At 44.6% G+C, this 24591-nt stretch overlaps 1 protein-coding gene across 1 annotated transcript in view; it reads right to left on the bottom strand.

Annotated features, from left to right (window-relative positions):
- The window catches only part of DAB1 (DAB adaptor protein 1), a 1468439-nt gene that overhangs the window by 22441 nt on the left and 1421407 nt on the right, over positions 1 to 24591 (bottom strand). The window contains exons 14-17 of the mRNA XM_070786460.1: positions 14871 to 14921; positions 14732 to 14779; positions 9302 to 9364; positions 6956 to 7064 (exon numbers count right to left, since the gene is read on the bottom strand). Of these exons, the coding sequence (XP_070642561.1) occupies positions 6956 to 7064; positions 9302 to 9364; positions 14732 to 14779; positions 14871 to 14921 (271 nt within the window). The remainder of the gene's footprint in view (positions 1 to 6955; positions 7065 to 9301; positions 9365 to 14731; positions 14780 to 14870; positions 14922 to 24591) is intronic.

Genomic DNA, 24591 nt, shown 5'->3' with positions numbered 1-24591 from the left:
GGTAGGACCAGGAAAAAAGAGGGTGGATGTGTGGTTTCCTAGCAGCTTCCAAAATGACCTGGGTTGCATTGATGACTCTGGTGAACCCAGAGAAATGACACGTGGGCTGCCTCACCCATGCACTAGCCCCAGATCCACCTGCCCTTCAACTGATTCATAAGAGATGCAGCCAACTTTCAAAGCCAGTCCATTTCCTTACAAGGTGAGAGGAGGCTCCAGAAGGGTGGATACAGAAACACAGGCTTCCTGCTAATTAATTTGTTCAATACTTTTATGGAACGAGGCAGGAGTGGCAACAAACAAAATAGACAATACCCTTATCAGATCACCTTGGTCCTAGTGCAAGGAAATGAGACACATACTGACACTCTACTTTTCCTCTCTGAGCACCAATCACCTTATCCCTAAAATGGAGATAATGATATCGACCCTGCAGGGATTTTGTGAAGCACCTAATACTATACCTAACACGTTGTGAGCACTTAATAAGTGGAAATTATATTGTTTCTGTTATTATGGTATAAAGTATCACTTGTGCTTCTTTTAAAATCATTATATCTCTCTGTAGCAAAAGGTAAAGAGGCTTGGTGCTGACAGCTTGCTTATGTTGCCTGTCACAGAATAATACAATGACTTCAATGTAACAACAAAGAATTCTGCAACTTCGTTTTTCTAATTTTCCCATTGACTTTGACGGGTAAGACACTTACTCCTTGGAAGGAAAGTTATGACCAACCTAGATAGCATATTCAAGAGCACAGACATTACTTTGCCAACAAAGGTTCATCTAGTCAAGGATATGGTTTTTCCTGTGGTCATGTATGGATGTGAGAGTTGGACTGTGAAGAAGGCTGAGCGCCAAACAATTGATGCTTTTGAACTGTGGTATTGGAGAAGACTCCTGAGAGTCCCTTGGACTGCAAGGAGATCCAACCAGTCCATTCTGAAGGAGATCAGCCCTAGGATTTCTTTGGAAGGAATGATACTAAAGCTGAAACTCCAGTACTTTGGCCAGCTCATGCGAAGAGTTGACTCATTGGAAAAGACTCTGATGCTGGGAGGGATTGGGGGCAGGAGGAGAAGGGGCCGACAGAGGATGAGATGGCTGGATGGCATCACTGACTTGATGGACGTGAGTCTCAGTGAACTCCAGGAGTTGGTGATGGACAGGGAGGCCTGGCGTGCCTCCCATGGGGTCGCAAAGAGTCGGACACGACTGAGCGACTGATCTGATCTGATCTGAATGGTTCCTGGTGGGAGCTCTACTGCCTCCTAGGGGATGATTAGAAAATCCTGGGGTGTGTTTTGATTGTCAGGAAAACTTGGTGGGGTGGGGGGCAGTACTGACATTTAAGGGTCAAGAGCATTGATACTAGACCTCCTATAATATGGGAGATGACGTGCATGACAAACAATTTGTGATAATTTGTGTGTACTTTGAATCACGTGGAAATTTAAAGTTTCTTGGCACAGTTTTAATTCACTTAATTTTTCAGAAATGCATACACTGGGGAAGATTATACTTTGTTTCTTTGGAACATAGTCAAGAGTTGACCAACAACTTGGAAAATTGTGGTTCCTTTTCATGGCATTGGAGACAGCGTTAACACTCCTATTCTGGTTGGTCTGTTCTATTGTTGCCTTTAGGTACACACATCTGATCACTTAGTATGTGTTCTAGTGTGGTGGTGGTGGTGGTGGTGGTTTAGTCGCTAAGTCATGTCCGACTCTTGCAACCCCATGGACTGTAGCCTGCCAGCATCCTCTGTCCATGGGGATTCTCTAGGCAAGAATACTGGAGTGGGTTGCCATTTCCTTCTCCAGGGGATCTTCCCAACCCAGGAATCAAACCCAGGTCTCCTGCATTGCAGGCAGATTCTTTAACAACTGAGCTATGAGGAAAGCCAGTGTGGTGGCACCTGGGTATTTCCTAATGGAAAAACATATCTTTTTATTATAAATTTGCTTTTATTTCTTCTTTCTACTACAGCTAAGACACTATATTGATTTTTGAACAACTGCATAGATATTTTATATTCTTGATGAATTTCATTTCACGATAGTAAAGGAGATATCATAGATCCTTAACATAAAGAGGGGCACTGAGTCTGACAGGGTGAAGACTTGCCCATGGATTTTCCTACCATGCCAACCCTGATGCCCATTTTGGTAAATGGATGGAAGGTTTCAGTCTCCAGTCAGACTTTTATGCTTGGCTTCCATCCCACCCTCCTCACTGCCACCATATTCTAAAATGCAAATACGGTTGTCCCTTGAATAATGCTCAGGTTAAGGGCACTGAGTCCTGAGCAATGGAAAATCCACGTGTAACTTAGAGTTGACAGTCCATGTACCTGGTTCTGCACCCATGGAACCAACCAACCTTGGATCATACATAGTACTCCTGTAGTATTTATTGAAAAACATCCACATATAAGTAGACCTGTGCAATTCAGGCCTTTATTGTTCAAGGGTCAGCGGTACAGTGCTTCATCACCTAGAAAATGATGCCCAGAGAACTTAGCTTATCTTGGGGCTATGGGTCAGCCCCTTTTCACCTCTTCACCCCTTTTCCCATTTGCTCTCATTGGCACCCTTCCCTGCAGCAGTTGCAACCTGCTCCCTCTTCTCTGCTGGCTTACCTGCATGGAAACCCATCCCTACTTCTTCACATGACTGTCCCTCCTCCGCTCTTGGAGACTCAGGTCAGCATCACCTCTGCCCTCTATGCCCAGTGGCTCTCCTCTGGTCAGGCACAGGTCCTTATGTTCATCTCTCTCGTGGTGCACATCACAGTAAAAAGTTAGTGTTGTGACTGCACAGTGATTTTGTCTTCTCTCATTAGACTGGAGAGCCCCTGTGAGTAGGAACCTTTTATCTCTTTCTGCCTCCCCCATCTGTGTCCAGCACAGTCGTGGACACACGTCCACTGCTCCATAAATGCTTAAGGCTGGAGAAAGGCTCTAGATAGAGGTGAGTGAGTCACGGTGGAATAAACTCACTGCATTTTTCTAAGTGTCCAAGTCAACTCCAGCAACCATACGTGCTATGATCTCTGATCAGTCAGTCTACTGCTGGTGGCAGGCTTTTCCCCCCCTGTCCTTTTTTCCCTTTTATCCACAAGGAACCAACAGATGGGCTGTACACACTTTTCTGGAGAGAGCTGTTAGCATGTCTCCCTGGCTTCATGCCATCTGCTTCAGACCAAAGTACAATATTCAAAAGAAAAAAAAAGACAGCAAGGGTAATTAGGTATCATGTTTGGGAACTTGCAGGTCTCACTTGCTTTTCCTGAGCGGGGTCCCGGCAGTTTCCCCAGACCTGTGAGCTCAGGCTCTCTGGCCACGTGGCATCGTGTGTCCCTGACGGGACATCTCAGTGGCAGGGCTGCACTAGCATTAGACATGGAAAGCCGCTGCGCGGCGGCCACTGCGGCCACTTAGCAGCCTAGTAACTGTTTACTCGCTAACGTTCAACAGCAGAGGAAGGAGGTGCCAGTGAGCATCTGTTTATGCCACGAAGCTCAGATCAATCATAAATCTCTCTCTGCCTTGCAGTTAGATTTTTTAAAGTGTTGAAAACTGCAATTTATAACCAGATGCTGCACCTGGGAATACCCTCACTATTTAGGGGGAAAAAAAAAGGCAGACTAAAAGGTAAGAAAACACTGAAAACGGAAGGATTTCTCCCACATATATACAGAACTTGCGTGGTACCTCTCATCTACATTATGTCACTTGCTGCATCTGTTCAAAAGTAGTCCTCCTGGGTGGCGAACACTGTCTCTGGAGATTCAGTGAAGAACAAGACAGTATTAAAAATAAATAAAATAAAATAAAATAAATCCTTACCCTAGTGGAGCTCACGTTTTTTTTTGTGAAGCTGATCCTTCAACAAATCTCTGGGGTGGCTGTTATCAATAGCTCTTGAATTGGGACTTCCCTGGTGGTCCAATGGCTAAGACTCTATGCTCTCAATGCAGAGAACCTGGGTTTAACCCCTAATCAGGGAACTAAATCCCACCTGCCACAAATAAGATATGGCACTGCCAAATAAATATTGAAAAATATCTCTTTAATCTGCATACGAGGAACTGACAGCTTCCAGAGTGGAAGGTTTGACGTGGCTACCCAGAGTATCTATCCAGATAGAAGAGTCAGGATCCCTGGTGAGTAGGGCAGAGAACTTTTACTGAGTAATGTAAATACTGCCAGGTACTGTTTTAAATGTTTTACTACATGTGATTAATTCAGGAACAGCTCGATGAGGTAGAATCATCATCCTCATTTTACAGATAAGTTCCCTGAGGCGCTGAAATTATATAGCTGAGTGTCACCCAGCTGGTTAGTAGAAGGGTCTGTATTTATATACTCTCCAGCCCTTCAGGCCAGCTCTGCCATGTGCTCAGAAGGCCAAAAACCTAAACTTTATTACATGCTATTTTTTTTTAAAGGGAGCATCCCAAGAAGGAAAAGGAAAAAAAAAAGGTAAAAACAAGACATATTTTCTTCTACTTTAGGTGTCAGAGTAATAATAATACTAGCATTTTCTACACAAAGGATTTACAACATGCCAGCATTTTTCAGAAGCACTGGATTTTATTTCATTTAATTCTCATGATATTGTTGCAAGGTAAGTATTATTTTAAATTCAGTTGTAAAAATGAAGAAACTCTGGCTCTGACTGGTTAAGTAATTTTCCCAGGAGTCTAAAGCTTATAGATAAATGGCTGAGCCAGGGCTCAAACTCAGCCTGTTCACTGCACTACACACCCCAGGTCATTTCCCACCTCCCTGTCGCTGGCAGGGCAATTAGGGACAGCGAGATGGAGATTCAACAGCTGCAGAGATTTTTAAGGCCAGTTAAAGGAAGAAGAAGGCAGACAGTTTAACACTACCTGAAGCCCAGTTTTGTTTCTTGGCAGAGCTTAAGTAGAGTAAGAAAGCAAAAATATGCTAACTGAAATCAATTTTAGACTTACATTGTAAAAACTGAAATCTTGGAGGTAATTTATCATTTTTTTAAGCAGCTAAAGAAACAGAATCTGAATGGGTGGAGTGGTTTGTCCACAGTGTGCAACATGGCTGATCAAGTGGTAAGTTGTAAAATAGAGTTCTTTAAAGCCATAACCTGGCCCCGGCTGGGCAGAGGGCCCAGAGTACAGGCAGGTCCTCAGGCATTTTAGTCAAGTGTAAGGGCCAGACCTGAATCCAGTCCCTCTTGCTTACAGAGAAAGGGGGTGGAGGCTGGGAGGGGCCACTGGGAGTACTCTTGACCCTGACACATTCCTGGCTCATATCACATGTTTGCATGAGCCCCTCCTCCTGACCATCACCTCCATTCACACCTGCCCTGCTCCACATTTCCTTCTGTTCATACCACTCATCCACTATTCCTAACAGATTATGATAAGTTACTCATTTTCATGTTGTCCTTCTCCGCACTTGAAAGTAAGCTCTCTGCGGCCAGGGGTCTGTGTCTATTGCAGTCACTGACCCACCCCAGACACCTCGAATAGGACCTGGCCCACAGTGCATACTCAGTGAAAATTTATGGCATAAACATGCCTGAAAATGAGTAAATTTGGTGCCTAGAGGTCCCATCCTCTGTCCCAGTATATCTTCACGAATCAAATGGGACAAAGCATGGTTATTCTGAATGCAAGGCTGACAGCTCTGATGGAGAACTATTATTCTTACTTAAAACAACAGATTCCGTTACTCCCAAGGACATTTCAATATCCAGTTCAGGTAAGGAAAACTATTGCCACTGTTCCATTATAGGTTTGGGTGAAACAGCTTTGACTGGGAAGCTTACTAATTAAAGACATTTCTAGGCTACCTATAGATTCTCAACTGTGAGTTAGACATATTAGCTACCAACCTCTGTTGCTGATCCTTCAGCTCAGGAGGAATAACTATTTCAGAACAGAGTATGAAATTTTAATTTTACTTTAAGTAACAATAAGGTTTATATCTGGTGGCAAGAATTTGTTTCTAACACTATATAATTAAAAGTAGTTATTTATAGAAAAATGCAAGAAATTGATATTTTAAAACATACCAACTTCATCCTTTATATAAATAAAGTAGAAAAAGATAACGCCACATATTTCAAATATGTAGTTAAGGAAAAAAGTCTTTAAGAACCCCGGTGTGCAAACAGCATAAGTAACACCACTTATCTCTGACTCAATGGGCGTGAATTTGAGCAAATTCTGGGAGGTAGTGAAGGACAGGGAAGCCGGGCATACTGCAGTCCATGGGGTCACAAAGAGACAGATATGACTGAACAAAACCAACAGCAAAACACCACCTTTGGCCATGTCCAAGTAGAATGGGCTGACTTCAGGGACTGCCTAATGCCATGGAAACAAGATGCCTCAGACCCCACCGATGTGCACCTGTAACACTGTTGCTATATGTATTTTTACCCTGTTGTAAAAGAATATTTGGAAAACAGAACAAATACTCTTTAAGTCACTAAGCCACATTGCAGTTCACTGTTCACTGTCAGCAGAACTCCTAAGTATTCCTCTTTGCATGGGGAACCTCCCCTTCCCTGGGCCTCCACCCCTTCTATCACTCAGATCTCAAGAGGTCGGTGGAGCATAGCTGCCCCTTCCCCACCCGCACCTTTCCCACATCCAACTGAGCTGACAGTGTCAATCAGGATTTGCACGGATTCACACAGCTGTGTGCGCACTGAGCTCCCCAAAGCTATACATCTGGAATCTTGACCTTTCAGGTTCAAGACATGACGGGTTTCCAGCCTCCCGCATACCAGAGCTCAGTAAGCATACTACTCCCTGCCCTGGCGGCTTCTCAGCGTCACCTGAAGAGTCACAGGGAGAGAATGGTCGTCCCAGAGGTGTCTGGCATAGCCTGGCAGCTGGTTCAGTCAGCCTTTTCCTTCTCTTGGTGGACGGAGGTGGGTGGAAGTGGAAGGGGCTTACCTGAGGGTACAGCAGCAGTGCCAAAAGGTAGAGAACCACACACGTCTGCACTCGCCGGAAGTGTCTGAGATGAAGACGGGATAAAGGCATCACCTGGAGTTGCAGGAGTCTGTCAGACAGAGAGGCGGAGGGTGTGAGGCTCCTGGGAGAGCCTTATCGCTGACCAGCGTGGGAGGCAGCAGGCCCAGAAGTTAAGCGGGGAGGTGCTGCAGAAGCAAGCCCTGGTCCTGGCCACTTTTTGTGAATTGCAGACCATGAGCTGCTATGTATACAGAGCATGAAATGAGAAAATCAATACCTATCTCCAGAGCTGCTGAGAGGCTTCAATGAGATCATGCATTTAAATCACTTAGTACTATGCTGAAGCACAGAACAGGTGCTCAGCTAACACCGGCCAGCATCATGACTCTTTAGGTTGAGCCCATACCCTCTGGGGGTGTCTTTGGGCCCTCATATTATCCCATAATATCTGGCTTTCGTTCTTTAGAAGTTAATTCAAACTGACATACACTCACTCAGGGCCTACTGTGCACCCAGCTCAAGGCTGTCACTGAATACATGGTCAGTAAACAGGCGTTGACTAAATAAATAAAGATTAGCAAGTGGAACAGAGACCCTTGGGTCCTTGTGCCTCCCAGAAGAATCCTGCCTGAACCTTCACTTGCAAAAAGAAGCAAATGTTCTCAAGAAGATGATAAAAATGATGCTAGAGTAGCTGCCAACTCTAGATCCTGGCCCACGCTGGAATTTCAGAAATGTCTGCTCCATTACGTGGTGGGTAAGGTGAGGGCTACTGAAATCAAAACTTGAGTACTTGTTTCTTTAAGGTCCATGCCTTTCCAGAAACCTTTTGCCTACAGAGTATGCATATTTGATGACATAATATCTTTATCTCTTTTCCCTTGGAATAGATTGGGGCAAGCAATTAATCCTGAAACCATGGCAATTAGACAAGGCCATTTTTAGATTAGCAGCTTGCAGGAGGCATAGCATTGTTCTGAGGATTATTAAATACCCATTTGGATGGCACTCAGGTTCAGGGCCAGAAACACAGCCATGAGCTGCTGCATTAAGCACGTTAGACCATAATCAATGCCATTTGCTTTCTTCCAGTGTGACCTTGGGTGAGTCACATGCCCTGTCTGGAACTCAGTGTGTTCATCTGTAAAATGAAGGTGCTAAATAAGGCTAGAAGATCACTCCAGACCTTTCTAGCTCTATGGCCCCATGGTTCAGAAATGCAGCTGCCTTCCCTGGAAGGTGGGAGAGAAAGCCTTACTAGAACCAACCAGCATCCCTGGAGATAGGAGCTGCTGGCCCCTCCTTCACGGCTGCTCTGGGTACCAGGTGTTGGAAGCAGGGCAACTGTGTTCAGATTCCCTGGCGGCAGCTGTGGGCAGCAGGCTCTCCTGCCATCTGTCCTCAGTGAGGTTACAGCCTTTTCTCTGGGAGGCGTAGCTTGCCAATGAACCGTAGCACCATCCCTGGGTTTGCGCTAAACGTGTGGTCCCCAGAGGGGCCGCCCCCTCCCAGCAGCTTCAGCGGGTGCAGCTGTGGCTGACTGCTCTCTGCCCACTTCCGGGGAGTGGACTGGGCAGGAGCTGGAGGGGCTAGCTTGGCTCTTTGCCGTGGCTGCTGGGTTGCCTCTGAATGCCTCCCATTCTCAAAGCACTGGGATTTTATTTTGCTTCGGCTCCCTGTGAACTCTGCCCTAGTGCAAGCAATAACTGAGATAGCATGGCTGAAACTAGAGTTGGGAATCCAAAGCTTCCTGAGAAGCTCAGGGAAGCCGGCAAGCAAGTGGGAAGGGAGGAGGAAATGAAAAGAGGAAGAAAGGAAGGAAAGAAGGGAATAAGACAGCAGAGAGCTGAAAGGTCTGGGGGAGAAGAGGCTTCCTTTACTGGGTTGACCACCTGGCTGTGCGGCTTCTGGGTAGGAGATGACAAATGTCTCATCTCATCTGCTGCCTCGTGGAGCTTCTCACCCATATTCCCAGGTGGACCTTGTACTCCTTGCAGGCAAGGACCACAAGCTGCTCCTGTCTCTTTCCACTGCCCAGCAAAATGGCAAGCACCCCAGTCAGAGTCTGTAACTGCTGATGCATGATCTCATTTATTTCTCAAAACAGAGCATGCATCATAATTCCTTTTTTTTTTTTTTTTTAAAAAAAGCAGAGGAAATTGACATTTAGAATTGCTAGTTAATATGCCCAAATCACACAGCTGGAAGAGTCTGAGTTGAAATCCACCAGCAGCTTCATTTTACCCAAAGTCCATATATTTGTCACCATGAAACTGAAGAAGGAAAGGAAAGAGATGCAGGGCTCCAAGCACAGTGCATACTTACAGGGGGAGAGGTTATATCAGGAGGGGTGGACATGTCCCCAAAAAGTTCTAATTGGGTCACAGCCTGAAAAGACAAAAAGATAATGATGTAACCACAAGGGGAGCTGATGCTGCTGGGCAATGCTTTACAAACAGTATGATTTGAGGACATGCATTTCCCTTTTTCATCATGACTGTATAAACAATAAACCCAGTTGGTCATTACGATACTTCTTGATCCCAAAGACAGCAACTCAGATGCAGCCAGAATCAGTTATTGTTTCAGTGTGCCTGGCTGTTTATCTGGGCTTAGTCAAGCAGATCTGGGCTTAGCCACCTTGCATAAGCAATAATAATACCATTTTACACATATTTACCATCCAATGTCAGCACTGTCTCTCTTCTCCAGGAGACAAAGGCAAGAGGTAACTTTATCATTTGCTTCTCTTTCCTGAGTATATCTGCATGTTACAAAGTGCTTTTCCTGTACCAAGTATAGCAAGTCACCACTTCACGGCCACTTCTCAGTAAATATCACTGACCCTGAAAGGTATGAACTGTCATCCCCATTTTTACAGATGAATAAACTGAGTTTCACAGAGGTCACCTCAAGACCACCTAGGCCAGGACTTGAATTTTCTGCATGAAGAGCAGGCAGTCAAATGACAGTCCTCGAAAGAATCCATCTTCAAGATAAAAAATACAGTTGGAGGAGGAGAAAATGTATCATTTAATACTAGGAAGGGTATCAAAAACAACCCAGTATATACACGATTAATCACTCCGAGGAGCTCTATCTCTGTGGATACTATATCAACTGTATTCCCATCCATCATCCCTCAGTGTCTGAGCAAGGCCAGCCAGAGCAGTGGGAGAAGCCCTTTAAGATACACTCAGAAATTAATCAGTATACACTTCCAGCTTCAGAGTCTGCAAGAGGTCTATGGCCGGGAGTCAAATAGCCTGACTTAAAGTATATAATCATGTGTTTTGTGCAAATTTGCCCACCGCAAAAAAACAAAAACAAAAAACCTTTCTCCTCATCTTCAGATTTTAAGTAACAGTTTCTAATCAGGGGACTGAAAAACACCACTGGGACAGTCTGTCCTGGCAGACAGGACTCCTGCCCTAGAAATTTGTTTTAACTAGGCAAAGTGGGACACCGAGATTCATACGAAGAAAGGAATATTCTCCGCTACTGACAAACTTGGGAACTCTAGGCCCAGGAAGAGTTCCATCCCTGGGGTTGCATCTTCTACCACTGATAATCTCTGCAGCTCCTCGGGGCCACTTTTCTCTTACCTGGACATTAGAGATGGTAATATCTCCTTTGGAGATTTATTGATTATATTACTAGAAGGACTCTGAAGTTTGGGTAAGCTTGGTGAAAAAGGCACAAAAGATTATCTTTTTTTTGTTTTTTTTTTTTTTTGCTGAAAAGCAAGCACCTTAGCCTGATAAACTCACTTTCAATCCTTCTTCAGGTTTCAGATTGAATAAATGGTTCCTGGCACACAGTAGGGCCCTATACATATTAATTTCTTTCCTAACTACATAATTTTGGGGGGCTCCAAAATCACTGAAGATGGTGACTGCAGCCATGAAATTAAAAGATGCTTACTCCTTGGAAGAAAAGTTATGACCAACCTAGACATAATATTAAAAAGCAGAGACATTACTTTGCCAACAAAGGACCATCTAGTCAAGGCTATGGTCTTTCCAGTAGTCATGTATGGATATGAGAGTTGGACTATAAAGAAAGCTGGGTGCCGAAGAATTGATGCTTTTGAACTATGGTGTTGGAAAAGACTCTTGAGAGTCCCTTGGACTGCAAGGAGACCCAACCAGTCAGTCCTAAAGGAAATCAGTCCTGAATATTCATTGGAAGGACTGATGTTGAAGCTGAAACTCCAATACTTTGGTCACCTGATGTGAAAAGACCCCGATGCTGGCAAAGATTGAAGGTGGGAGGAGAAGGGGATGACAGAGGATGAGATGGTTGGATGGCATCACTGACTCAATGGACATGAATTTGAGTAAACTTTGGGAGTCGGTGATGGACAGGGAAGCCTGGCACGCTGCAGTCCATGGGGGTCACAAAGAGTTGGACATGACTGAGTGACTGAACTGAACTACATAATATGCTGGTACACACTGGACAACTATAAGGTGTTAGGCCCTGTGCTGGGTGCTAGGAACATATTTAGGAGGAATGTCAATTTTCAGCCTTCAGGGAGCTTACAGTCTACTGGGGACAATCCACAGATATAATAATAAACGTTTACTTGTCTTTAGGAAGACTTATTTAGCATGTGAGCAATATTTTATATTATTTGGTGAAACAGTGCCAATCCTTAGGCTCTCTCCCAAACCCACAGAAGGCATAATTCTATTTAATGCATTCAAAGGAGGTTTCTGGGATTCCTGGCCCTTGAAGCTCAATGCTTTGCAAATGGCCCATGACTGTTTTCAGTGGTATGAAAATATTAAAATGAAGTTAATAATTAAGTTGCACAATTTACATTTCAAATGTGGTGAACTCGTGGCACACTTTTACTAACATCATAAATATAATTTATTGGCTAATTTTCTCCTTAAGCACAACTTTTAAAATAACCTTCATTCTTGAGCTACAGACTCTCCTCTTGCCAGATGATTTCCATTCAAGGATTAAACGAGAAAAAACATGTGGAGGCATAAAACTTAGATTGTTATTTCATTCCATTCGACTTGCTGCTTAAATAGAACCTTGAGTTAATTAAATTTTATAGAAAAAGGGGATTCTTAGGCCATAAAATTAAAAATAATTCTAATAACAGTATATGATTGAGGATCTGGAATAATATCTATTTTCACAGCCCCTCTCCCCCTTGTTAACCCTGGTTCTTTTATTTGTAACTTAAGAAGCCATGTTCCATCTGATAATATTGTTGTAATTAATCATTTTAACAGCCTCATGAGAATAGAACTAACCATTCACATTTGTAGAGCACTTGATAGTTTATAACGTATTTTCCAACCATTACTGTAACACTGGATGTTCCCTGAACTCTGTGAAGTTGGAACACAGGAATCTCTTCCACTATCTCTAGTTTGCAGATGAGCTAATAGAGGCCTGAAGGTAAGGTGACTTGCCTCTGATCGGTCAGCTAAAAAAAGCTGGGTTTGACCCATAGACCAAGCAGCACTTTGTTTATCCATGTGTCCCTTTACCCAGCCCTACTTAGCCCTCCTTCATGGTGGAAGCCCAGCCCCACAATATTCTCTAACCAGAAGCCAGGGTTTTTATAAGGCCTGCCATGATTCACGTCCCTCTGAAGAAGTCATCTCCAAGGTCAACCCAAGATTCCTCCTTGCCTTCCCCTTCCTGGCCCTTCAGACATCTTCAGGTAAAGATGTGGTTGTTGATGGAAGATTCTGTCCCTTCTCTAGGTCCTGGGCATCCTCCAGGGTAAGAGAGTGACCCTAGAAGCTGCCAAAGCCAGTGAAAAGGATGAGGAGATGCTTGGCTATTGGAGCTCCTCAGTATCTCAATCAGGCCTGTCCCCTCCCAAGCCACTCTTTGTTATGAATCAGTGGTGGTTTTTCAATAACATCTGGAATGCCCTATAGCTGCTGTTTCATAATTAGTCCCCTGGTCCTTCTTTCCACTAAACCTTTGCAAGTAGACTCCTAGACCCTCCCTGCAGAGAAGCTCTGAAAGCGCCATTGATGAATGCAGAGGTGTCCATGACTGACCACCAGTACATATTTACATAGACCCACTTCCTCAGTTTTGGCATTAGGTGCTCCTTCACTTAGGGCAAGCATGTAGTTCCTACTGTACATCGGCTACTGTGCCGAAAGCAGGGGACACAGGGATGCATAAGGCAACTTCCTGCACTGAGTCTCATGAGCTGCCTGTTCTATGGGCAGACAGACCTATAAACACATTGAGGACCATGTTACAGAGGAGAGAAGCACCAGAGGTCACGAAAGGGGGGCCACCTCAGGGCCTTGGCACATGCTCCTCCTCTGACCAGAACACTCATACCTTCCCCCACTGCCTTTCCTACCGATCTTTCGAGACACAAACTAGATGCCTTTATTTCTTCCTGGGAAGTGTTTTCTAACTCAATTTGTACCCCATCCCACTGCCCCATACAGCTTATGTGAGACCCTTAGATGGACTGTCAGCCTTGGATAGCCTGGTGGCTCAGCTGGTAAAGAATATGCCTGCAATGTGACAGACCTGGGTTTGATTCCTGGGTTGGGAAAATCCCCTGGAGGAGGGCATGGCAACCCAGTCCAGTATTCTTGCCTGGAGAATCCCCATGGACAGAGAGAGGAGCCTGGAATGTCTCAGTCCACGGGGTTGCAAAGAGTTGGACACGACTGAGCAACTAAGCACACAAACTCAAGGGAAAAATACGACGCTTGGTCCCCACCCCTTGAGGTTCTTGATTAGTTGGTTTGAAGTAGTTTACTAAGTCAAAGTTTAAAAATTTTCCTGATGATTCTAATTTGCAGCCCAGGTTGAGAACTGTCCTACAGACTTCCCAAACCCATGTACTCAGGAGTGACAACATTCACTCGCCAACATATTAACCAATCTAAATAAACACTGGCTGCAAACCAGCACCTCTATTCCAGGTGATGTGGACCAAATAGCAGTTTTATCTCCATAGGTGCCGCTGCTGCTGCTGCTAAGTCGCTTCAGTTGTGTCCGACTCTGTGCGACCCCATAGATGGCAGCCCACCAGGCTCCCCCGTCCCTGGGATTCTCCAGGCAAGAACACTGGAGTGGGTTGCCATTTCCTTCTCTAGTGCATGAAAATGAAAAGTGAAAGTGAAGTCATTCAGTCGTGTCTGACTCTTTGCGACCCCATGGACTGCAGCCCACCAGGCTCCTCCATCCACGGGATTTTCCAGGCAAGAGGACTGGAGTGGGGTGCCATTGTTTTCGCCACCTCCACCCCCGCCCCCACACTGGTTTTTATCTCCATAGGTGCACTGAGCAGCTCCTGTTCAGTGCTGAATCTCCACTATACTGTTACACTCCACTCCACTAGGCAATCCTACCCTGCCCTTCTCTACCCATCCCGCCTGCCCTCTCCTTTGCTATGCAATGCCACACTGTTACACTTTGAGCTCCTCGAGGATAGGGGTCGTGTCCTCCTCTCTACTGCATGTCTAACATCTATCAGAATGCCTGGGACACATTAGGAGATTGAAAATATTTGCTGGATGAAATGAAGGGGTGTCATTTCCTCTCTAGCATACACTGTTTCTCTCTCTCTCTCTCTCACACACACACGCTCCTACTTTTCGCCCTCACCGCGGGACCCGCCAGGAGTCCCTGAACATCAGCACAGGCCGGCACCAGAGCAGAGCACTGAGGAGAGTGAGGCTGCATAGAGCAGACAAGAATGACCAGAACAACCCTCACTTCACAAGACCATGGAGGCCTTACCTTTGTTGCCTCAAAAATCTCGTCAAAGTCCATCGGCAGGTTTCTGTTCTGTAACCACAAGGCATGACTTATGAGCATGAAATGAGTGATGGGACAATGACGAGAAACCGTTAACCAGGCTGGGCCCTCTTGCGCTTACCGGCGTGGCTGCGGCAAACCGCTCGTCAAAATCTTCAAACGCACGGCCGTTCTGAAAGCGTAAGGGATGATGAATGAGGATGAAGTGAATGACACACAGATGACATGGATTTATGTGCTTAATGATGACATTATCTATGGTTTACACTCTCGTGGTCACAGGAGGCGGGAGTGGTTGCCAATGTGCTGTGAAAACCCTGGAATATGTTCCCAGCATAAACTGATGAGAAAACACGTGCCTGGCTAGGAAATGCAAGCCATAGGGAGTTTCTAAGTTTAAAGTCCATCTTCCTGAAATTACAGACCTGACCCGGCCAGTCTCAATGGTGACAGCAGATAAGAGCATGATGTTTACCCTTGAGATCTTTGTTTTAAAAGGAAAAAGTGTTATCATGTGCTTTAGCCAAACTTAACCTTTGGAGCAGTCTGAACAGCTGGTTTTGTAAGTGCCTCTGTACATCCAGCCTTTTCTGCCTGAAATGCTTCTGTCAGCCTGGCAAGCTCAAAGCTCACCCAGTTCCTCAAACCCAGCTGAAAGGCCATCTCTTCTGTGAAGCTTTCTTTGGTCCCCTGAGCTGAAATCCATCCTCTGCGAACAACAGGATATGACCTGTACCCACTACACAGTGATCTTCCTGAAGCAGGGACCATGATGCGTTTGTTCCCGCATCCCCGGCAGGTCATGGGGGATCTGTCCAATGGCAGTGCTCAAAAAAAATACATATGAAGGAATAGACTATTTTAAAAATAGGTGGCAGCTGACCAAATCCAATCACTTTGTTAATTTTTCACTTTGTTGTTTATAATTGCTGAGAGCTTTGCTACACCACTCCATAATACCGCTGCCTCAGCATCCCCTTTGTGTTGGCCAAGAGGCCTGCAGGGGCCTTGAATTGACACCAGCTTCTCCAGTGAAGTACGTCCTGGATAACAGCCCACAAAGTCACAAGCAAATGTCAGTTCCTGGTCTGACCATCCTAACAGCTCTTACGGCTACACTCTCCCCAGCCTCCCAGGGCTTTGCCTTATGTACCCTTAGATAAGATGCCTTAGACACTTACCAAAACCCTGCTCTTTTGGGTTTGAAATGACCAATCAGGCCTCGGACCAGGAACGCTAAAGCACTCTACCCTGGGGCCCTAATAAAGGCAAGTGCCCCAGACCCTGCCTTGCTCTCTCTGCCTGCTTCCTCCCTTCACCTCTGCATATGGCCCTTCCTCCAGGACCTGCACTAATAAACTCTATTTCAACTCCCTGGTGGTCTTCTGTTGAACCCTGGCTTACCATCCAATACCCCAGAGCTTTATTTAAGGAATGTTAACTGAACAAAGCCACAACATTAATACATATTGTAGGTAATATGCATAATATCTCCATATGTACACATTTATTTTTAATGACCATGTTTTTGGTCTATATGTCCAAACTAATTATGCTTGGGATGAATTCCAAGCAGTGTAACAGTAGTCTAAGTCTGATAATATTGACATTAACTTGGAATGATTATGCTTGAACAGAAATACTTGCATTGTTCCCTAATTTTCAGGAGAGCTTCCTGCTGGCCATGGAGGAGTGGAGGAACCGTCAGCCATGACCACTCCACTCTGTCTGTAGTAAATGTGACTGTACATTAGTCAGCCCCAGTCACAGGGTCACAGAGAAGGGCAACGCACACGCCCGTGCCCACCATGGCAGAGCCTTCAAGCCAAACACCAGCAAGTTCTGTCATCAACCACCTGCTCCCACTAGGTGCTGGCTCGCCAGGATTCAACAGTGGCTGAGAGAAGAGGAGGAAGGATCACGTTGGATAATGGCAGAAATAATAATAATAACAATTATTATTATTTGGCTAGAGACGGGGAGACAGTGTTATCCTGTAACCTCTGGTGTGGCCTGAAAGGTTAAGGTTATGTTGCTACATCCTTTATAAATTCCCACACTTCCTGGGATTTATGGCATAGCCCCTACCAGCTAGCTCTGGGTCATAACTTTTAATAAAAACATTTTTTAGTGTCCAAAATCTCATTACATCTGTCCAATATAAAAAAGCAAATGGCTTCAGAGCATGATGGATGAATTAAATAAATTTGAAAAACAGCTGGTGGTAGAGTCTCATAAAACCCCCGGCATATAATGGAAACATGTGAGGATAGCCAGCACTGGTGTGAGACTGTCACTTTGCTGGTGACAGAAGAGGGGGTCTCTGATGAGGGGTGGGGCCAGGGTGTGAGGAGGCGATTTCCATAAATCCAGATGGAGACTGGTCCAGACGTAAGCATAAATGTATCTCTTTGGAGTCACACAGATATGGACTGAATCCTGACTGTGCCCCGTGCTGGCTGTGAGACCCTGGGCAAGTCATGGAGCCTAGGTTTTCTCGGTGGGACGACAGTGATAACATCATCTTAGCGTTACGGAGAGGATTAACTGAGATGTGTGTGCACTGCTTTGTTTGCTGTTTGGCACACAGAGATGCTTAATAAATCGTAGCTATTATTAGGATCTTCTCAATCAACTTAGCTCACTTCTGCAATGCACAGGCACACATCTTTTAATATTAAGGAACTATTACTATATGATATGGGGAAAAAGGAGAAGTAAAAATATCTTGTGGAAAGCCCCTCTTTAGAAACCACCCCACTTCAGAACATGGACTAGGTCCTGTGTAAAAGGATGCCAAACACTTCCTGCTCTTAGTTCTGAATGCCCAGTCCACTCTTGATCCCATCTTTTCCCTCTTTTCTCTCCTATTGACACAGTCTTGCTGGAGGCATCTTCCCATCCATACCCTTTGTACCTGGCATATATGGTTACATTCCTGTTTGATACTAGTCATTTCTTGGACTTCCTTCCTCCTGCCCAGGACAGCCTTAAGAATACTCAGGGCACTTCATCCAGCCATCAGAAGACTCTTCCAGTCCCTGCATTTTTCTCTCGGTTGACTCTTAAGGAGGGGAACCTGGAGTCCATTCCCTAGTCTCCCTGCATACCCAGGTCCTGCTTTACCCACATTGACTATTACAGCTTTTGCTCATTTACCTTCAAGTCTTGTTCTCCCCTTATTAGATATATTCCTCACACTTACTAGCAGAGCATGCATGCAGTTTTCAATTCTGCTCTTAAAATCTCAATATGACAATCTAGTTTACTCACAGCTTCCATTTCTGGTGAAGGTTTAAAAGAAGAGATTCTCTTCTGTTGTTTCAATACAGTTCTAGCCCAAAGCATCATTAAGACACTGAAATAAAGCTTCCACATGAAGTTTACTTTCCCACAATGTATCTAGAGCAGTGGGACAGTATTGTCCCATAGCTGAATAGGGTAACTCTTAAGACAGAGAAGGCAATGGCACCCCACTCCAGTACTCTTGCCTGGAAAAACCCCATGGACGGAAGAAGATCAGATTCATGTTACTCTTGCAGCAAAAGTGAATGGATAAAGAAGTGTGGTACATGCATACAATGGAATATTACTCAGCCATAAAAAGGAATGACATTGAGTCATTTGTAGAGATGTGAATGAACCTACAGACGGCCATACAGAGTAAAGTAAGTCAGAAGGAGAAAAACAAATATTGTATTATTAATGTACATACGTGGAATCTAGAAAAATGGAAGAGATGACCTTATGTGCAAAGCAGCACTAGAGACAGATGCAGAGAACAAATGTATGCACACCAAGGGGGAAAGGGGCTGGAGGGAGGAACTGGGAGATTGGGACTGATATATTTATACTGCTGCTGCTGCTAAGTCACTTGTCATATCCAACCCTGTGCGACCCCACAGACAGCAGCCCACCAGGCTCCCCCGTCCCTGGGATTCTCCAGGCAAGAACACTGGAGTGGGTTGCCCTTTCCTTCTCCAATGCATGAAAGTGAAAAGTGAAAGTGAAGTCGCTCAGTCGTGTCCGACTCTTAGCAGCCCCATGGACTGCAGACTACCAGGCTCCTCCATCCATGGGATTTTCCAGCCAAGAGTACTGGAGTGGGGTGCCATTGCCTTCTCCGATATTTATACTACTATATATAAAATAGGTAACTAAGGAAAACCTACTGTATAGCACAGAGAACTCTACTCAATGTTCTACGGTAACATAAATGGAAAGGAAATCCAAAAATGAGGGGATATACATATACACAGAGTTGGTTCAGTTTGTTGTACAATAGAAACTAACATAAGATTGTAAAGCAACTGTACTTCAATAAAAACTATTTTTTAAAACCGGTCTTACCAATTTAAAAAATGTGAGTGGATGAGATGGGACTTGGGGTGAACACATCAAAAAGGATGACAACTTATTTATAGCTGCCAAATCAGAAACCTGCAGTGCTTCTCACCCCTGGCTGCACAGTGTAATCCTCGGGGGGAGATTTTCCACAGCTACACATACCTGAGCCTAGCCAGCTGAGATTTGGATTCTGTTGATCTGGGGTGAGGTCCTGGCATCAGCAGGTTCTAAAAGCTCCCCTGGTGAGTCTAATAGGAAGCCAGACTTGTGAAGCACTGTGCTGGGGAATGAACTCTCTGTAGGAATAATTAGTGAAAGTCCTACTGGGAAAAATGAAGACATCTTGATTGATTACATAATTGATGAATGAATTTCTCCAGCAAACACTCACTGGGTGTTTCCACACGCTGTGTTCTGACTAGGCGTTGGATATACAGAGATGACTGATACATGGGCCATGCTTTCTTAAAGTTCAGAGCAGAGCCAGGATATACCATCATTCTAGCGTGGAAGGTGGGACAGGAGTGGCACAGGGAGCTCACAAGGCATCAAGATCTCAATTCAGACAGAACCTAAGCCAGCACTGCAAAAGAATGAATTCAATTATCCATTTAGAAGGCTCAGGAGAAATAGATTAACTTAAGTGATCTGTAAGTGCACCAAGGTGGGCACTATTAACACACCTAGTGATTCCAAGCGTTTGAATTGCGTGCCTTTCCCTGGTGAGTGATTTAACCATGAAGACAACACGCTAATGAAGACTAATTCCCTCTGGAGTATCTAGGAGTTTATGCTCTCTATCACCTTTAGCCAAGAGTAAACAGTCACTTTCCTACTTCTTGGCAGAGAAACAGCAGAAACTCTGTTTGGCAACTGACGAACAAAACAGGGGGTGGAGTTGAGATGTGGAGTAGAAAATGTGATGTTAACAAATGATTTCTCTCATGAGCACCCCTGTCCAACAGAACTTTCTGTGATGATGGAGAGTCCTACACCTGTACTTCCAATTTGGTAGCCAGTGGCTGCACATGGCTATTGAGCACTTCAAATGTGGCTTGTATGACTAATAAAGTGCATTTTAAATTTTATTTTTAATTAGCTTCATTGTAAATAGCCACATGTGACCAGTGGCTACTGTATTGGACAGCAAAGCTCTAGATAATAGACATAAAGAAAAAAAAAAAAAAAAACTTCAGCTGCCTGACTTAGGTGCTTTCTAAATACCAGACATATTCCTTCCTTATATAGTCTCTTCTATTCTTTTAAAGAATACCCTATCTTTGTGTTGATGAGAAAGGTTCTATGGGAGCATTGAATTCTTTGCTATATCTAGATAGCCATGAATTAAATTCAGTTTGCAAAACCACAGCCTTCTTCTGGATGTAAGTTTTGTCATTGCCTGGGCTAAGCCAGAGCCAAATATTGGTGGGATTTTTTTTTTTTTTAAAGGAGGTTAACAATCTTTTAATGAACTTCAAGTGGAAATCCATGGAGCCTTATCATCATTCCAACAGAATGGAACTCCCTTTAAAGGCCAAAATGTCCCAGCCTACTGAGATCTGGGGCTCAGTGATTTTGTGGGACTCAGTGCCTTGATCTAATAGAGGATTTGGTACTGTTTTGTGGCTCTGTCCCTGTAGTGATTGAGAAGTTGGCTCTACTCAAAGCTGGGCTGTATTTCAGCAGTTAACGGCTCTCCTTCTGCCAATTAACATTTTAGGAGGGCCCAAGGTTGTCTAGACAGCTCAAGGGTGGAGGGAAATGCTTAGATCTTATAATGAGAGGTACATCCTCCCTTGAAGTGCACCCAAGTGTAATATATCTGCTAATGCCTGGGACAATGAAATATTTATATCCAACCTTCTAAAAATGAAGTTGGTTTAAAACAGCCCCCATTTCTCTCCATTTTTCAACTGTGGTAAGAACACAACATGAGATCTATCTTCTTACCAAATTTTCAAGTGTATGATACAGCATTATTAGGGGCACAATCTCTATGAGTTAATCTTCTTGCACAACAACCTTAATACCAATTAAATAGCATCTCCCCATTTCCCCTTCCCCGACCTCTGGCAACCACCATTCTATCTGCTTCTATGTGTTTGACTACTTTATGGACCTCATATCAGCAATATCCTGCAGTATTTGCCTCTCTGTGTTTGGTTTATTTCATGCAGCATAATGTCCTCAAGGTTCAGCCAAGTTGTTATGGAAGCAGGGACAGACTTCTTTTTCAAGACTATATAATATTCCACCACGTGTATATAGCACATTTTGTTTATCCATTCATGTGTCAATAGATATTTATGTTGAAATAGCCTTTCTTAACATGCAAGAAGACAGTCAGGATGCCAACTAGAGGTAGAAGGAATTTGCTGGTGCTTTATTCAGGGGCATGTAAGAGAAAGGTAGACTCCTTTCATGAAGATTAGGGCACTACGTTGACCGAACTGGGCTAATGTGAATGAACAGGGGTAGCTGTGGCTATGGACCCTAAATCTGGAGTCTTGAACTTTCCAACTTTAATCTCAGGCCAAGGAAACCAATGTGCATGCTTTTAAAGTGAGAGATGTCATGATTTTAGGAGGGACAGGCCAGGGGCACTGGGAAGACAAATGTTAGCAACAGTGGCTTTCACACGACATGGGAGTAAAAGCCCACCGACGGACGAGTGGGTAAGGAAGACGTGGCACGTTTACATAATGGACTATTACTCAGCCATCAAAGATGATGCCATTTTCAGCGACACGGATGGACCTAGAGATTATCACAGTGATATAAGTTAGACAAATATCATATGATATCACTTACACATGGGATCTAAAAAGCACACAAAAGAACTTATTTACCAAATGGAAACTGACTCATAGACTTTGAAAACAAACTTATGGTTACCAAGGGGGGAAGTGGGAGGTAGGGATAAACTAGGAGTTTGCGAGTAGCATATACACACTGCTGCTGCTGCTGCTGCTAAGTCGCTTCAGTCGTGTCCGACTCTGTGCGACCCCATAGATGGCAGCCCACCAGGCTCCCCCATCCCTGGGATTCTCCAGGCAAGAACACTGGAGTGGGTTGCCATTTCCTTCTCCAATGCATGAAAGGGAAAAGTGAAAGTGAAGCCGCTCAGTTGTCTCTGACTCTTAGCGACCCCATGGACTGCAGCCTACCAGGCTCCTCCTTCTATGGGATTTTCCAGGCAAGAGGACTGGAGTGGGGTGCCATTGCCTTCTCTGATATACACACTACTATATATAAAATAACCCCAACAAAGACCTACTGTACAGAGAGGGAATACTACTTAATATTCTGTAATAACTTAAATGGGAAAAGAATCTGAAAAGGTAGACATATGTATACGTATAACTGATTCACTTTGCTGTACACCTGAAACTAATCCAACATTGTAAATAGACTATACTCCAAAAACAGCTTTCAGTTCGAACTTCTGCTTCATCATTGATATATCCTTGGATGAATTCCTTCCTTACTCTGAGCCCCAGTTTTCTCCTCAGAAAAAATAGGGAAAATAATGCTTATAACATGCAATGGCTGAGAAGGTCTATACACGTGAAAAGAATTAGCACAGCACCTGACAGAGTAACATCTCAAAGGATGTCAGTTCCTTTTCCAAAAGTACAGAAAGGGAAGGACAGGTGGGAGGGAGGAAGAGAGGAGGAGGGGGGAAGGGGCGGGGAGGAAGAGATGGCAGGGAGAGAGGAGAAAGAGGGGGAGGAGAGAGGAAAGGAAGAGAGAGAAGAGGAGGAAAGAAAGGACGGGAAGAAGAAAGGGAAGCCATGGGACTGTATGTCGGGTACGTGACTATGGGCAGGTTCCAGGCTATGGCAAATTTGGGAAACACTAGTCCAGGGAAGGAACAAAGTCACTTGGAAGAGAAGCTAAAGGTGTGACATGATCGTCACATGGCAGACACTAGTCACAGCGGGTTCCTGCTCCTGCACATTTTACCCAAAGCTTAACACTAGCAAGGCTGGACCACTGTGAAGCCCATCAGCCACATCATTCATTCCATCTACCCCATACCCTTCTTTTCTCCACTGCCTTCCTCACATCAATTTCAGACCTCCAGTGGGCGACTCTATGCTTTCAGGCCCATATCTTCTAAAACACATCCCTTATTTTCTTGAAAAATACACCTAAAGATGGGATTGGAGGCACAATTTGCAGGCTAAGATACTAAGCACTAAGTAAGTTGATCTCAGGAAATGATAGCGCCCAGAGTTTGGGGTGATGGTGGTGGTGACAGTGATGGCTGTCCTAAAGCTGTCCTAACCTGTCCCTCAGTCCCTCCATATCTATTTATTGAGCGATTATGCTAAGATACCAGAGAAGGCAATGGCACCCCACTCCAGTCCTCTTGCCTGGAGAATCCCATGGACGGAGGAGCCTGGTAGGCTCCAGTCCATGGGGTCGCTAAGAGTCAGGCACGACTGAGCGACTTCACTTTCACTTTTCACTTTCATGCACTGGAGAAGGAAATGGCAACCCACTCCAGTCTTCTTGCCTGGAGAATCCCAGGGACGGGGGAGCCTGGTGGGCTACTATCTATGGGGTTGCTCAGAGTTGGACACGACTGAAACAACTTAGCAATGCTAAGATACAATCCTTGCCCTCAGAAGAAGACAGGCAATGATCATACGATTGGTGTCATAAATGAGACAGTTCACATGAAGCTTGTAATACATAGTTCAGAGTAACAACATGATTCATGCCAGTGGTTAGTACCACTGGTAACTGATCCCATCTTGGTGGGTCAGACATTTTGAGACAGTGGCAAATGCAGTGCTGGGGATTTTAATAGTTTCAATACTATTGTCATGAGGCAGTGATTATAAAGAGGTGATGGTATAGTTGTTAATATGGTGATAGCTCCAGATGTGGCAGTGTTGGGAATTGAGAATAAATGCTGAAAACACCAGCCTACCACGGAGCTTCTCTAGAAGCCCTGGAGATGACTTTATGCTCTGATACTCATGGAAGCTTCCTGGGCTCTAGATCCTGGTCCCAATCCATGACCTCATTCCAAAGCTCTGACGTGTGACCATGAGGAGTTTAGAATATCGGGCCCCTTCCTTGCTGGGGCTCCTCTGTGGCGTGAGGGGCAGGCTGCAAAATAGCTTAGCTACTCTGATGGTTGTCAACAGAATAAACACACCTGCCCAGGTCTAAACGTACAGTGACAACGAGAAACCTCAGGGAAATCATGTCCTGAAGCTTATAATTGTTTGTTTTTCATTCTCTCTTTCTTGATCTCATCTCCTTAAAAAAATCTATTATTCTAGTTCCACATTAGCAAAAACTCAAAGGATTTTTCAAAAACTCCTAACAAGATTTGGCGCTCGTTCAGTACTCTGAAAAGGGGTGAATGAGAATCACAGGAAAGTGAAATCGGCTCCTGTCAGCAGGATGACAGGCTCTCAGCACACTCCTGGGGAGGAGGGCAGGGGGATGCTCAGATAGGCAGTCAGCTCCTTCTC

Source organism: Bos indicus, chromosome 3, assembly GCF_029378745.1.
Source record: "Bos indicus isolate NIAB-ARS_2022 breed Sahiwal x Tharparkar chromosome 3, NIAB-ARS_B.indTharparkar_mat_pri_1.0, whole genome shotgun sequence".
Taxonomy (NCBI): Eukaryota; Metazoa; Chordata; class Mammalia; order Artiodactyla; family Bovidae; genus Bos; species Bos indicus.
This window is presented reverse-complemented; position numbering and strand designations above follow the sequence as displayed.